Consider the following 12,571-nt stretch of genomic DNA (forward strand, 5'->3'; position numbering starts at 1 on the left):
CAGCTAAATCAGGAGGCTGAGGGAGAAGAATCGCTTGAACCTGGGAGGCAGAAGTTGCAGTGAGCCGGGATCATACCACTGTACTCTAGCCTAGGCGACAGAGTGAGACTCTGTCTCAAAAAAAAAAGAAAAGAAAAGAAACACAGTCAATGGGCCAGGCATGGTGGTTCACACCTGTAATCCCAGAACTTTGGGAGGCTGAGGTGGGCGGATCACCTGAGGTCGGGAGTTTGAGACCAGCCTGACCAACATGGAGAAACCCCGTCTCTACTGAAAAATACAAAATTAGCCAGGTGTGGTGGTGCATGCCTGTAATCCCAGCTACTCGGGAGGCTGAGGCAGGAGAATCGCTTGAACCCGGGAGGCGGAGGTTGCGGTGAGCCGAGATCGCACCATTGCACTCCAGCCTGGGCAATAAGAGCAAAACTCTGTCTCAAGGAAAAAAAAGAAAAGAAAAAAAGAAACACAGTCATTAAGGCTAGCACCTGAGAGGAGGTGCCACCTGACCAAAGGATTAAAACACCAAGACCTCCAAAAATGCTTGTTAACTGGATGAGAAATGAAGTCACTTCTGCCACGAAGTACCAGGAATGCCTGGAGCCCAGCAATGAATTCAGTAGAGCTAAAGTTCTGGGTAGTACTAGGCAGGTAAGCAGGGAGGACCAGGAAGAAAGATGAACTCGTATTAACTGAATACCTGCCCCATGCCAGATGCAAAGGGTGACCTCGTTTAATTTTCCTGACCACAGCCCAGGTGGCAGGAAACATTACCCTCACTTTACAAAGGCAGAAAGGAGGCCAGACACGGTGGCTCACGCCTGTAATCCCAGCACTTTGGGAGGCCAAGGCGAAAGGATCACCTGAGGTTACGAGTTTAAGACCAGCCTGGCCGACATGGCGAAGCCTTGTCTCTACTGAAAATACAAAAAATTAGCAGGGCGTGGTGGTGTGTGCCTGTAATCCCAGTTACTTGGGAGGCTGAGACAGGACAATCGCTTGAACTCGGGAGGTGGAGGTTGCAGTGAGCCGAGATGGCACCATTGTACCCCAGCCAGCCTGGGCAACAGAGCAAGACTATGTCTCAAAAACAAAAACAAAAACAAAACAAAAAACAAAAAAACAAAGGCAGAAAGAGAAAGGAGCTGGAGTTTGGATACCAGCAAAGCCTAGTGTAGAGGCAACAGGGAAGGCCCCCACGAGCCACAGCACGGAGGACATACCTTGCAGCCCATCCACAGAATATCCTGGTTTGTCTCTAAACATGAAAGAGACCTGAATAGGCCCCTCGCACTGCAGGGTTTGGGTCCTGGGGCAGTCAAACTGGCATCCAGGCTTGGATCTAGAGGCTGGACTGCTAGCCACCCACTGGCTTTGTCATCAGCAGCCTGAGGAGTTTGGGCTCTGGCCCTTCTCTTTCTCCTTTTGGGGAGAAAATGTTGCTCAGGAAGGGCTAGTAGGGGTGGGGGGTAGGGGATAGCTCAGCCATAGATAAGTTTAAACTCCAACAATGCCCTGGCCTGAGGAGATTGTGAACCTTGCAAACTCATCGCTGAGCCTGTGGGAAAATCCCTCCATATCTTTGAGCCTCCACAAAAAGGCTGAGTAAAGCTCCCTAACACCAGAGGATCCCAGGAGCTGAGGCAAGATTCTGTAACCTAGTGGTCTAAAGGCCCAAGTGAAATTGGAGCAGGCTGTGGAACCCAACTGACTTAGGTTCCAATCTAGCTCCACCAATTATTAGCCATGTGATGATGAACTGCTCTGAGCCACAGTTTTCCAATCTGTGAATGGGGATACCAAGCCTCCCAATAATAGGGATGCTGGGCAGACTCAAAAATTACAGGGCTTTGCCCAGTAAGAGACCACTTAATGAGTTCCCTTCCCTTCCCCAGGAGGGAAAAAAGCCTCTCTAGTAGGCTGATTAATAGCCACGCAAAGATATCAAACCCTAACCCCCCCTGGAACTTGTAAATGTTACCTTATAATGAAAAAGGTAGGGCCAGGCGTCGTGGCTCATGCCTGCAATCCCAGCACTTTGGGAGGCTAAGGCAGGCAGATTGCTTTGAGCTCAAGAGGTCAAGACTAGCCTGGGCAACATGGTGAAATCTCATCTCTACAAAAAATACAGGCCAGGCACAGTGATTCACGCCTGTAATCGCGGCACTCTGGGAGGCCGAGGCAGGTGGATCACCTGAGGTCAGGAGTTCGAGACCAGCCTGGCCAACATGGTGAAACCCTATCTCTACTAAAAATACAAAAATTAGCTGATCATGGTAGCAGGCGCCTGTAATCCCAACTACTCAGGAGGCTGAGGCAGGAGAATCACTGGAACCTGGGAGGCGAAGGTTGCAGTGAGCCGAGATCGCACCACTGTACTCCAGCCTGGGTGACACAGCGAGACTCCATCTCAAAAACAAACAAATAAACACCAAAAATTAACCGGGCATGGTGGCTCGCACCTGTGGTCCCAGCTACTCAGGAGGCTGAGGCTGGAGGATCACTTCAGTCCAGGAAGTGGAGGGTGCAGTGAGCCAAGATTACGCCACTGCACTCCAGCCTGGGTGACAGAGGCCAGCACTGTCTGAAAAGAAAAGAAAAGCCCGGGCACAGTGGCTCATGCCTGTAATCCCAGCACTTTGGGAGGCCGAGGCGGGTGGATCAACTAAGGTCAGGAGTTTGAAACCAGCCTGGCCAACATGGCAAAACCCCATCTCTACTAAAAATACAAAAATTAGCCAGGCGTGGTGGTGGGCGCCTGCAATCCCAGCTACTCAGGAGGGTGAGGCAGAAGAATAGCTTGAACCCAGGAGGCGGAGGTTGCGGTGAGCCGAGACTGCGCCTGGGTGACAGAGCGAGATTCCACCTCAAAAAAAAAAAAAAAAAAAGAGAAGAGGAAAGAAAAAAAGTGTTTGCAGATGTAATTAACTTACATTATTAAATCTGGAGATGGGGGGTTATCTTGGAGTATCAGGTAGGACCTAAATGCAATCACAAGTGTCCTTATAAAAGAGAGACAGAGGGAAATTTGATACAGACAGAAAAGGAAACCACATATACAGAGAAGGCGATGGTGAAGATGGAGGCAGAGATTAGAGTGATGCAGCCATAAACCAAGGAATGTTGGCAGCCACGAGAGGCTAGAGAAGGTCTAAATTCTCCCTGAGAGCTTCCAGAAGGAGTGTGGCCCTGCCAACACTTTGATTTGGATGCAGTGAAACTGATTGTGGACTTCTGGCCTCCAGAATTGTGACAGAATAAACTTTTTTTTTTTTTTTTTTTTTTTGAGATGGAGTCTCGCTCTGTCGCCCAGGCTGGAGTGCAGTGGCGCAATCTCAGCTTACTGCAACCCCCACCTCACTGCAACCTCCAATCCGTCTCCTGGGTTCAAGCAATTCTCTGCCTCAGCCTCCCGAGTAGCTGGGATTACAGGCACCCACCACCACACCCAGCTAATTTTTATATTTTTAGTAGAGATGGGGTTTCACTATCTTGGCCAGGCTGGTCTTGAACTCCTGACCTTGTGATCCACCCGCCTCGGCCTCCCAAAGTGCTGGGATTACAGGGGTGAGCCACCGCACCCGGCCAACTTCTGTTGTTTTAAACCACCCAGTCTGTGGTAACATTTGTCACAACAGCCACAGGAAACTAACACACCCCCCTTGGTAGCACTCCTTGGTGTCTGTTCCCTAGTGCCTCACAGGTGTGAGTCAATATGGCATGGATCCCACTCTGCAAGGTCCACCTGCCTACCATCCTCCAGGGTGGGAGGTTAGAATTAAGGCAGCAGGGGCCTGGAATCTCCCTTCTCACCCTGGGAAACTACTGACCCTGCCTATGGATGGATGAGCTGCCACTGAAGTGGGGGTGGGGTGGGGGGGCAAAAGATGGCAGCAGCAGTGGCAGTTCATGGACAGATGTCTTCCCAGAGCCTATGGTCAAGAGGTGTTTAGCATTCTGTGACTCACAGCTCTGTCCCAGCAGCCCTGGTGCCAAGACCACCCCCTCCAGCAAAGCACCCAGGAACACTAGCCTGGCTCCATGGACAAAACACAGGGGGCCGGGCGCGGTGGCTCACGCCTGTAATCCCAGCACTTTGGGAGGCCGAGGTGGGCGGATCACGAAGTCAGGAGATCGAGATCATCCTGGCTAACACAGTGAATCCCTGTCTCTACTAAAAATACAAAAATATTAGCCAGACGAGGTGGCAGGCACCTGTAGTTCCAGCTACTCGGGAGGCTGAGGCAGGAGAATGGCGTGAACCTGGGAGGTGGAGGTTGCAGTGAGCCAAGATCGCGCCACTACACTCCAGCCTGGGGGACAGAGTGAGACTCCGTCTCAAAAAAAAAAAAAAAAAAACACACAGGCAACCCATCCAACGAGGAACATAGACACACTACTCTCTAAGGACCAACACAAGCCCTCCAGGGCAGAAGGGGAGAAGAGCAAGGCCCCAACATTTGGCTAGGCCACCGAGGGCAGGGGGATTAAAAACCTCTAAGATTGGCAGCATGCGGTAACTCACACCTGTAATCCCAGCACTTTGGGAGGCCAAGGCAGGCGGATCACCTGAGGTCAGGAGTTCAGGAGACCAGCTTTGCCAACATGGTGAAACCCCATCTCTACTAAATATACAAAAATTAGCCGAGTGTGGTGGCAGATGCCTGTAGTCCCAGCTACTTGGGAGGCTGAGGCAGGAGAATCACTTGAACCCGGAAGCCGGAGGTTGCAGCGACCTGAGATTGCGCCACTGCACTCCAGCCTGGGCAGCAGAGCGAGACTCCACCTTAAAAAAAAAACAAAAACAAAAACAAAAAACAAACAAAAAAACCCAAGGTCCTGTTATTCAGTAATAGAAAGGAATGAAGCACTGATGTATGCTACAACATGGATAAGCCTTGAACATATTATGCTAAGTGAAAAAAGCCAAGTAACAAACAACTGCATATTCTATTATTCCATTTACATGAAACATCCAAAACAGACAAATCAATCAAGCCAGAAAGTAGATTAGTGGTTGCCAGAGGCTGGAAAGGGATGAGGAAATTGGGGGATCATAGCTAAAGAGTGCTGGATTTCTCTTTAAGGTGATGAAAATGTTCTAAAATGGACTGTAGTGATGTGATGGACGCACAAATCTGTGAATATACTAAAAGCCACTGAACTGTACACTTCAAATAGGTGAATAGTATGGTACATGAATTACATCTCACTAAAGTTGTTAAAAGAAACACACCCAAGGGCTCAGCACCAGCCAAGAAGGATGCTGAACACTGCTTGAAATGTCCTAGCACAATCCCGAAAGGCCAAGGGGTCCCATTTAAAACTTTCATGAAGAGTGAGGGGAGTGGGAGCAGGGAGGAGACTATAACTTGCTTCAGAGCAATGAGTCCAACCTCCCTCCTCACCACTACCCATTTCATGGAGGGAGAAACCAAGAACCAGAAAAGAGAACTGCCTGAAGACCACAGAAAAGCTTACTACAGAAACAGGACTCAAATCCACATTGCCTGGGCAGAGACCCCTTCCTGCTTCCCCACCAGCTAGCTACCCAATTCCAGTTGGGGTAAGAAGAGCCCAAGAAATCAGCAGGTTCCTAGATGCCAAATGAAGGGCCTTTGCTATCAAAGATAGGTTACTAGGAGTGGACAAAGGCTCCTAGGAAGAACCAAGATGACCCTGGGGCAAACTGCCCATTCTGGGCAAGAGGAATAACCGGCCAAGGTCCAAGGTGAGCAAGGTCAGACACACCTGGGCATGGACAAACTTTTGCAAAATGGGCAGCTGAGGGGGGAAGTAGTTTGCCTAAAGCTATGAAGCAGGTAAGGAGGAGATGCTGAGGTCTGGAGGTGATGAGAGAATTGAGGGATGATGGCTCAAAGCTTGCCTTGCTCCAAAGCCCAAACTCCACACACAACTCTACCTCTCTACACCACTATCCAACAGGCCTCCTGACAGGAAATCCCATCGAGCTTGTTCATTACAACATGGCTGCCCACAAAAAATGGCTGTTCATCAACCCTGAGCCTCACACAAAACAGGCTGCTTGTCCTGCCCACCAAGCTTGGATGGCTGAGAGGGAACAGAGGAGCCAGGAAGAGAGGGGAGAAACCCAGTTCCTCCTCAAAAGACATCCACCATTCTTTGCCACCTCCAGGTCCAGAAAGCTTTGGACTGAGTTCCCTAAAATCCCAAAGCTAAACAACACCTCACCAGCATTTTGCCTGGCCAGTGAGGAAACTGAGGCCCAGAGAGCATAGGTAGAACCTACCCTGGTTCATCCAGCAAAGCCTTGAAAGACCCAGAGTTGGAACCCAGGCACCAACTATGGTGCCACGCCCAGCTTTTTCCACCACCTCAGTTCACATGCCCCTTCTCAAAGAGCCCTGTGGGGTCTCCAAACTCAGGATGCTTACAGGCCAACCTTTTCATAGAGCAGACTCTCAGCAAGGCAGCCATGCCTGGGAACCGCTGACATCACCACCCACCCAGCACCTGGACCCCAGAGTGCCAAAAAGACTCCTAAAGGAAGTAGGGATACAAGAGAATCAGGACAAAGAGGAAGCCCAAGTAGTCAGAACCCCAGAATCGCCATCCAGACTCCCCCTCAACGACGCCTCTCTTCCCAAGGGATCCAACTGACCTCCAGGCTACAACCACCCCTAGTGACAGTTTAGGACCAAGACTGGGGTGGCAGGAGGAATCTTCCCTCTTCTCATCCCCAAAAGCTCTCAAGTTTGACCAGGTGAGGCAGGGAGAAGAGGATCAACTTCTTTGTCCTAAGAAGTGTGGGGACAGAAAGCCTCTCCTGTCACTGGGAAGGGCAAGTTTCATGAACCCACAGAACTTGATTTTCATATTCTTTTTTTTTTTTATTAGTAAAGATGAGGTCTCGCTATGTTGCCAAGCAGGTCTTGAACTCCAGGGCTCAAGTGATCCTCCCGCCTCAGCCTCCCGAGTAGCTGGGACTACAGGCATGCGCCACTATGCCCGGCTTACTCCTATGTTCTTATGGGGACAAGTATAAGGGAGGGACTGCAAGGGGCATAAGGAGGTGTTTTTGAGTTACCATGGCAGCATAGGATGTTCTTTCTCTCTGTCCCTGGGACCAGGGATGTATCGCAAGGGAGGGGAGTAAGGAGGTGTTTTCGAATTATCATGGCTGCATAGGATGTTTTTCCTCTGTCCCTAGGACCAGTGATGTATGGCTCCCTGCTTCTAGAGGAGGAAAGAAACTACCCAACCAGGGAGAGAAGAAATAACTGGTCCTGACCCTTGAGTACAAATGGCTTATCGTGCCAGAATTAATGATGGGAGGAAGGGACCAAGAACAAGGAGCTCAAGACAAGGCTTGGGGCCCCTGTGAAGTACAGAAAGATTTACCTGAGCCAAGGGGAAAAGGAATGTGGGAGGAGAATTTCCCCAGAGTGGCGATGTCCTAAACCCCTTTCCTGTCCCTGGGAAGAAAAAAGCTTGTCAAAAGCAGTTCAAAACTTATTATATGACCTAGAGGTGAGAAGCAAGCATAGCTAGGTCAGGGAGAGACTCGGAATCGCTCTTGGTTTCAGAAGGGAGGCTCCAGACTCCATGTCCCCAGGACCTGACAATCTTCTCATAGAAAGTAGGAGGACCTTCTTGGCCCTGGCCACGAGGGAGCTCTGGATAAGGGGTTCATATGACCCTGAAGAGCATCCAGGTCCTTCTGTCCAATGGGAGAGGATGACCTCACGTTCCTCTCCCTGGACAGAAAGGATTGCCTGGTGTGGTAGGAGGAGAGCCTCATGCCCAAGTGGGAGCCAGGCCCCCAGTCCCTAAGGCAAATGGTATCTTGTCCCAGAGAGAAAGCTTGGGCCCAGACTCTTTTCCTCAGAATCCTACCCTATTCATGTCCCCAAAAGGAGTTGGGAGTCTAAGGCCCAAGTCCCCGAGGCAGGAAATCTTATGTCCCTAAATGACCCCTAAGACTAGGGTGTATGTAAGTTGTCTGAGGTGAGGTGACAGTACCCTCAGGGCAGGTTCAGAAATCAGGTCCTAAGGTGGGGAACAGGCCTTCGCACACCTGAGGTATGATTCAAACCCTTGGAGGTAGACTCAGGACCCTGTTCCACAGGGATCCTTTATCCATGCCCCAAGGGAAGAGTCTCAGGGCTCAGGTCTGGGGGGAGGAGTCCTCCTGTTTCTCAGGTGTACATCTTAAGTTCCTTGAGGAGGAAGCTCAGACCTTACCTCTAGACACACAAGTCACCAAGGTATGTATGAGTCTCCTGTCCCTGAAGGAAAGCTCAAGTGTCCTTGGCAGAGTGGGTCTCAGGCCCTTAAAAGTAGGCAAAGATCTGTAGGGAGGCCCCAGACATCATCTCTGGGATCCCATGTTGCCCATGTCCCCTGAGTAGTCGTCTCAGGCTCAAGTTCCCAAGGCATGGGTCGTATGTCCCTGACAAAAAGCTTAGGCCCAAGGTGGGAGGGCCTCAAACCCCTGTTACAGAGGGGAAAATGGGATACTGTATCCCCAAGGTATGTTTCAGTCCCTTATAATTGGGGTAAAAGGGTCACATATGCTCGTGGGGTGGGGAGTCTCAGATCCCCAAAACCACTCAGACACCAGCCTTGAGAAGAAGGATCTCCTAAAGACTTCACCTTGTCTGAGACCTTTGCAGCGGGACACCAGGCCCCTGAAGAGGCCTCAGACTCGGTCTCTAAAAACCTCAGTCCATAAGCAGGTGGATCTTAGGCCCTAGGATCCAACGCTGTGAGTCTCATTTTCCTGAAGAAAGGTTCAGGCCCCTGGTGGGGGTGCTGAGGGCCCATCTCTTCTTACAAGAAGCTTAAGATCCTGAAGCGGTTCAGGCCCTTGTCTCCCAAGAGGTAGGTCTCAGGCCACTGATAGGAAATGCAGACCTTTGTCACTCAGAAAGGAGATAAGTCTCTTGTACTCAAGTAAAGCTGCTGGTCATTGGGTGTTGGTTTTGGTCCCTGTCCCCAAAGGCAAGAGAATCATACCTCCCTGTGAAAAGTCTTACATCCCTGGAAAAAGCTTAGAAGATCCCTATCCTTAAAGGGGGCGTGTGTGTGTGTGTGTCAGGACCTTGATTCTAGAAGCAGGACTCTCAGGCCCCTGAAGACAGACTTAGGACCCTTGAGGTCTCAGGTCTGGCTATTCAGTGGTCCTGTGCAGTGTTACCCAGCGAAGCGGGAGAGGATTGTCCTATATGCAGAGTGTCTCAGACTCTTGAAAGGGCTTAGGCTCCTTGGGGATGTTCAGCCCCAATCTCCGAGGTCTCCACCTTATTCGACTTTCCTGGAAGGGGAATCTCAAACTTCTATCCCAGAGGAAAAGAGCTCTTAAGCCACTGAACACATACCTAAGTCTCTTGGGAGACCTGAGACTCTTACTCAAGAGGGGCGCGATCCTACCTGTGTCTCTTGGAGAATTCCCACCTATTGGCCCTATATGATGAGGTCCCAGGGACTGGAATGACGACTACAGACCCTAAAAGAGACTTCGGATCTTTAAGTCTGACACCTTATCGTAGGCCTCTAGCCCCAAATCCCTGGAGGAGAGGAAAGAAGGTGTCTCACACCCCTACCGCCAGAGAAGACTGTCAGGCCCAGTGAAAACGCCTAGATCCCTTGGGGCGATCTCAAACAGCCTTCCTTGAGTCCCTTCACAGTCTGGGGGTCCCATCTGCCGTGGCCGCTCACCCCTCACCCCACAGCTCTTACCTGCTCGACAGTGGCAGGGTCCATAGCCTCGATGCGTGCTGCAGCCGCCTCATACTCGTCCTCACTGTTGTAGCCTGCGCCGACCTCCTCACGCTCGGGACTGCCCCCGCCAACCGCGCCAACCCCGGGAGCTTGACGTCGCCGCTTGCTGTGCCCAGGCCCGGAGCAGCAGCCGCCCACGCCTACGGCACCACCCACACCCACCACCACGCCCGCGGCACCCACACCCGCCGCCGCTGCGCCCAGCGCGTCGCCGGGACCGCCGCCGGGACCACCTGGGCCCCCGCAAGGAGGTGGAGAAGCCTGTTGTGGCCGGGGACCCGCCACTGCACCAGGCGGCACGGCCAGCGCCCAGCGATGAAGAGCGCCCGGCGGTCCTGGTAGCGGGCCTTGAGGCGGTGGCGAAGCTCGCGGACGGGCCCCCACGACGCCGGAGTCACGGTCGCGATCGCCGCCGCCCACGCCCGTGCCGCCGCCGCCCACGCCCACACCCCCGCCGCGCCGCGGCGCCGGGGGCAGCGGCCCGGGCGGCGGCGGCTCGTTGGCGGGGTCGGCGTCGGGAGGCGGCGGCTTCTTTTTGGGGAGTATAGTCATGGCTGCACTGCCGAGTACCCCCCAACAAACCCGGCGCGGGGCACGCCGGGAGAGAACCCGGATGAGGGGGCTAGTGTAGTGCGCGAGGCACGACGGGAACGGCGAGACCCGGATAAAGGGATCGCGGCACCGGTTCGAGAACCCTCGGCGGCGGAGGCGGCGGCGGCGGCGCGCGGGTCACGCCGAGAGGAGAACCCGGATGTAAAGTCCAAGATGAAGGCAGTGCGGCGAGTTTGTCTTAGCCTTCTCTCCAAGTCCAGCAAGTTTATTGCTACGCTTGTTCCGGCCTTCTGCTTCAAAGGAAACAGAACCAAAACAAGCACCTCTTCGCTCCGCCCCCTCGCAGGTTCTTGCACTACCGGGTGGGGCCCCGGGGCGCTGCGCACGCGCGCCAGGGCACAGCCCCGCCCCTTACTCGGAAGTACGTGGGCAAAATCGCCGCCGCCGCCACAACAATTGCAACACCAACCAATTGAGCAGCTGCGTGGGTCCTCGACGACGCCCACGGGCCAATCACAGGAGAGTGCTTGCCCTCCGGTGCCCTCCGTCTCAAATTTCAGTCAAAGTCGACACCCTGGTTCCCAGCCTTTCTCCCCGTCAGTTCCGTCTTGCTCTTCACTTTTCTCCCCGAAGCTCTGACCTGCAGGCGTCGGTACTGCGGACGGACAGCGTGGCCTGTCCCACGTACGACAGGAAAAACACCTCCCCTCCAGGCTTCCAACTTGAACGCTGTCAACCGGAATGACTGGAAAACATCAACACTCCCGGAGCATAGCATTCCCCTGTAGCGTCACTTCCGGTCCCACCCACCTACAAATACCCTTCCGGGGGAGGCGGACACCGCTTCGCCCCGGCAACAGCCTGAGTTCTGCGGTGATTGGTTAAGAGCCGCCGTCACTCGCGGCATACCGACCAACCTTGGGACAGACAGGCGCCGTGGGGACAGTGGTTGTTTGGGAAACAGACACGCCTTCTCTGGCACCACAGCACATTCGGCCTCGCGTTGACCTCCCCGCCCCTATGGCTAGTGCGCAGGCGCGGCCCAGCCTTTTTTTTTTTTTTTTTTTCCTAATTGAGACAGGGGTCTCACTCTGTCGCCCAGGTTGGAATGCAGTGGCGCGATCATAGCTCACTGCAAACTCCAACTCCCAGATTCAAGCGATCCTCCCGCCTCAGCCTCCCGAATAGCTGGGACCACAGGCGCGCACCACTACGACCGGCTAATTTTTTTTTCAGTTTTTTGTAGGGACAAAGTCTCACTATGTTGCCCAGGCTGATCTCCAGCTCCTGGGCTCAAGCCATCCTCCCGCCTCGGCTTCCCAGAGTGCTGGGATTACAGGCGTTAGTCACTGCGCCTGGCCAAGCCCAGCCTTTTTCTAAAACTGAGTTTGCTTGGGTCGATCGAGGTTTATGAAAGCTCTGTCACCAGTCAGCGTCTCAAAATGGGGTTGGCAGAATCCCTGCTATTGAGTAGCTGGAGAGCTACACGCGAATCCTAGCTCTGCCCTTCCTGTCTGAGTGATCTTTGTCAGTCATTTAAAACCCACCCCGTCCTCAATTTTTGTTGTTGTTGTTTACTTTTTTATAGAACGCTTCACGTATTTGCGTGTCATCCTTTTGCATAGTGCCATGCTAATTTCTGTATCATTCTAATTTTAGTATATGTGGTGCGAAGTGAGCACCCATCCTTAATTTCTATTCTATAAATTGGCAATAATTCCAATCCGAGGATCAGAGATTAATGCTTGTGAAGGGCCTGGTGCTGTGCCCAGCACATAGGAAGTGTTCAATAAAGTAGTCTGCATGGTGGTGCAGTGGAAGGATCCCAGGCTTTGGAGCCAGAAAGACCTCAGTTCCAGGCACAGATGGACCATTACCAACTGTATGACCTTGAGCAAGTCATTGTGTCGCTTTTGAGATTACCCATGTGTAAAACAGGAATGATAATACCTGCCCAGACTACCTCAGGGAATGGTTATGGGGTTCAGATGAGCTGATGAACCAAGAAGGTATTTGGAGTTCACTTCCAGTCTTAGGAGACAAACCATACAACAGGTTGACTGAAAGAGACCATGGGAAAGCTGTTTTGAGTATAGCCTTGCCTCCCTTGAGATACTAACCCTAGTTGAAATTCTTCCCTGAAAGGTGTAAGTAATAAATGGGCTCTAAGTAGTGTTTTCTGCTCATGAGACTTAACAGGAGGGGACTTTCACGTTTACCGGGCCTGTTGTGTTCAGGGCTCTGTGCCAAATGCCTA

At 52.4% G+C, this 12,571-nt stretch overlaps 1 protein-coding gene and 1 non-coding gene across 8 annotated transcripts in view; both read right to left on the reverse strand.

Moving 5' to 3' along the window:
• OTUD5 (OTU deubiquitinase 5) overlaps positions 1–12,434 on the reverse strand; it is a 37,467-nt gene extending 25,033 nt beyond the window's left edge. For 6 of the 7 annotated variants that reach the window (XM_063702946.1, XM_063702945.1, XM_031005877.3 and 3 more), the window contains exon 1: positions 9,721–12,434. In XM_063702946.1, coding sequence (XP_063559016.1) covers positions 9,721–10,314 — 594 coding nt within the window. In that variant the 5' untranslated portion in view covers positions 10,315–12,434. The remainder of the gene's footprint in view (positions 1–9,720) is intronic. The other variant, XM_063702947.1, reaches the window with a different exon arrangement.
• LOC115932503 (U6 spliceosomal RNA) lies at positions 11,893–11,996 on the reverse strand. Its single transcript, XR_004068776.1, has one exon. It is a non-coding gene; the product is annotated as a U6 spliceosomal RNA (small nuclear RNA).
• Positions 12,435–12,571: the final 137 nt, after the last annotated feature.

This window comes from Gorilla gorilla, chromosome X (genome assembly GCF_029281585.2).
Source record: "Gorilla gorilla gorilla isolate KB3781 chromosome X, NHGRI_mGorGor1-v2.1_pri, whole genome shotgun sequence".
NCBI classification, from domain to species: Eukaryota; Metazoa; Chordata; class Mammalia; order Primates; family Hominidae; genus Gorilla; species Gorilla gorilla.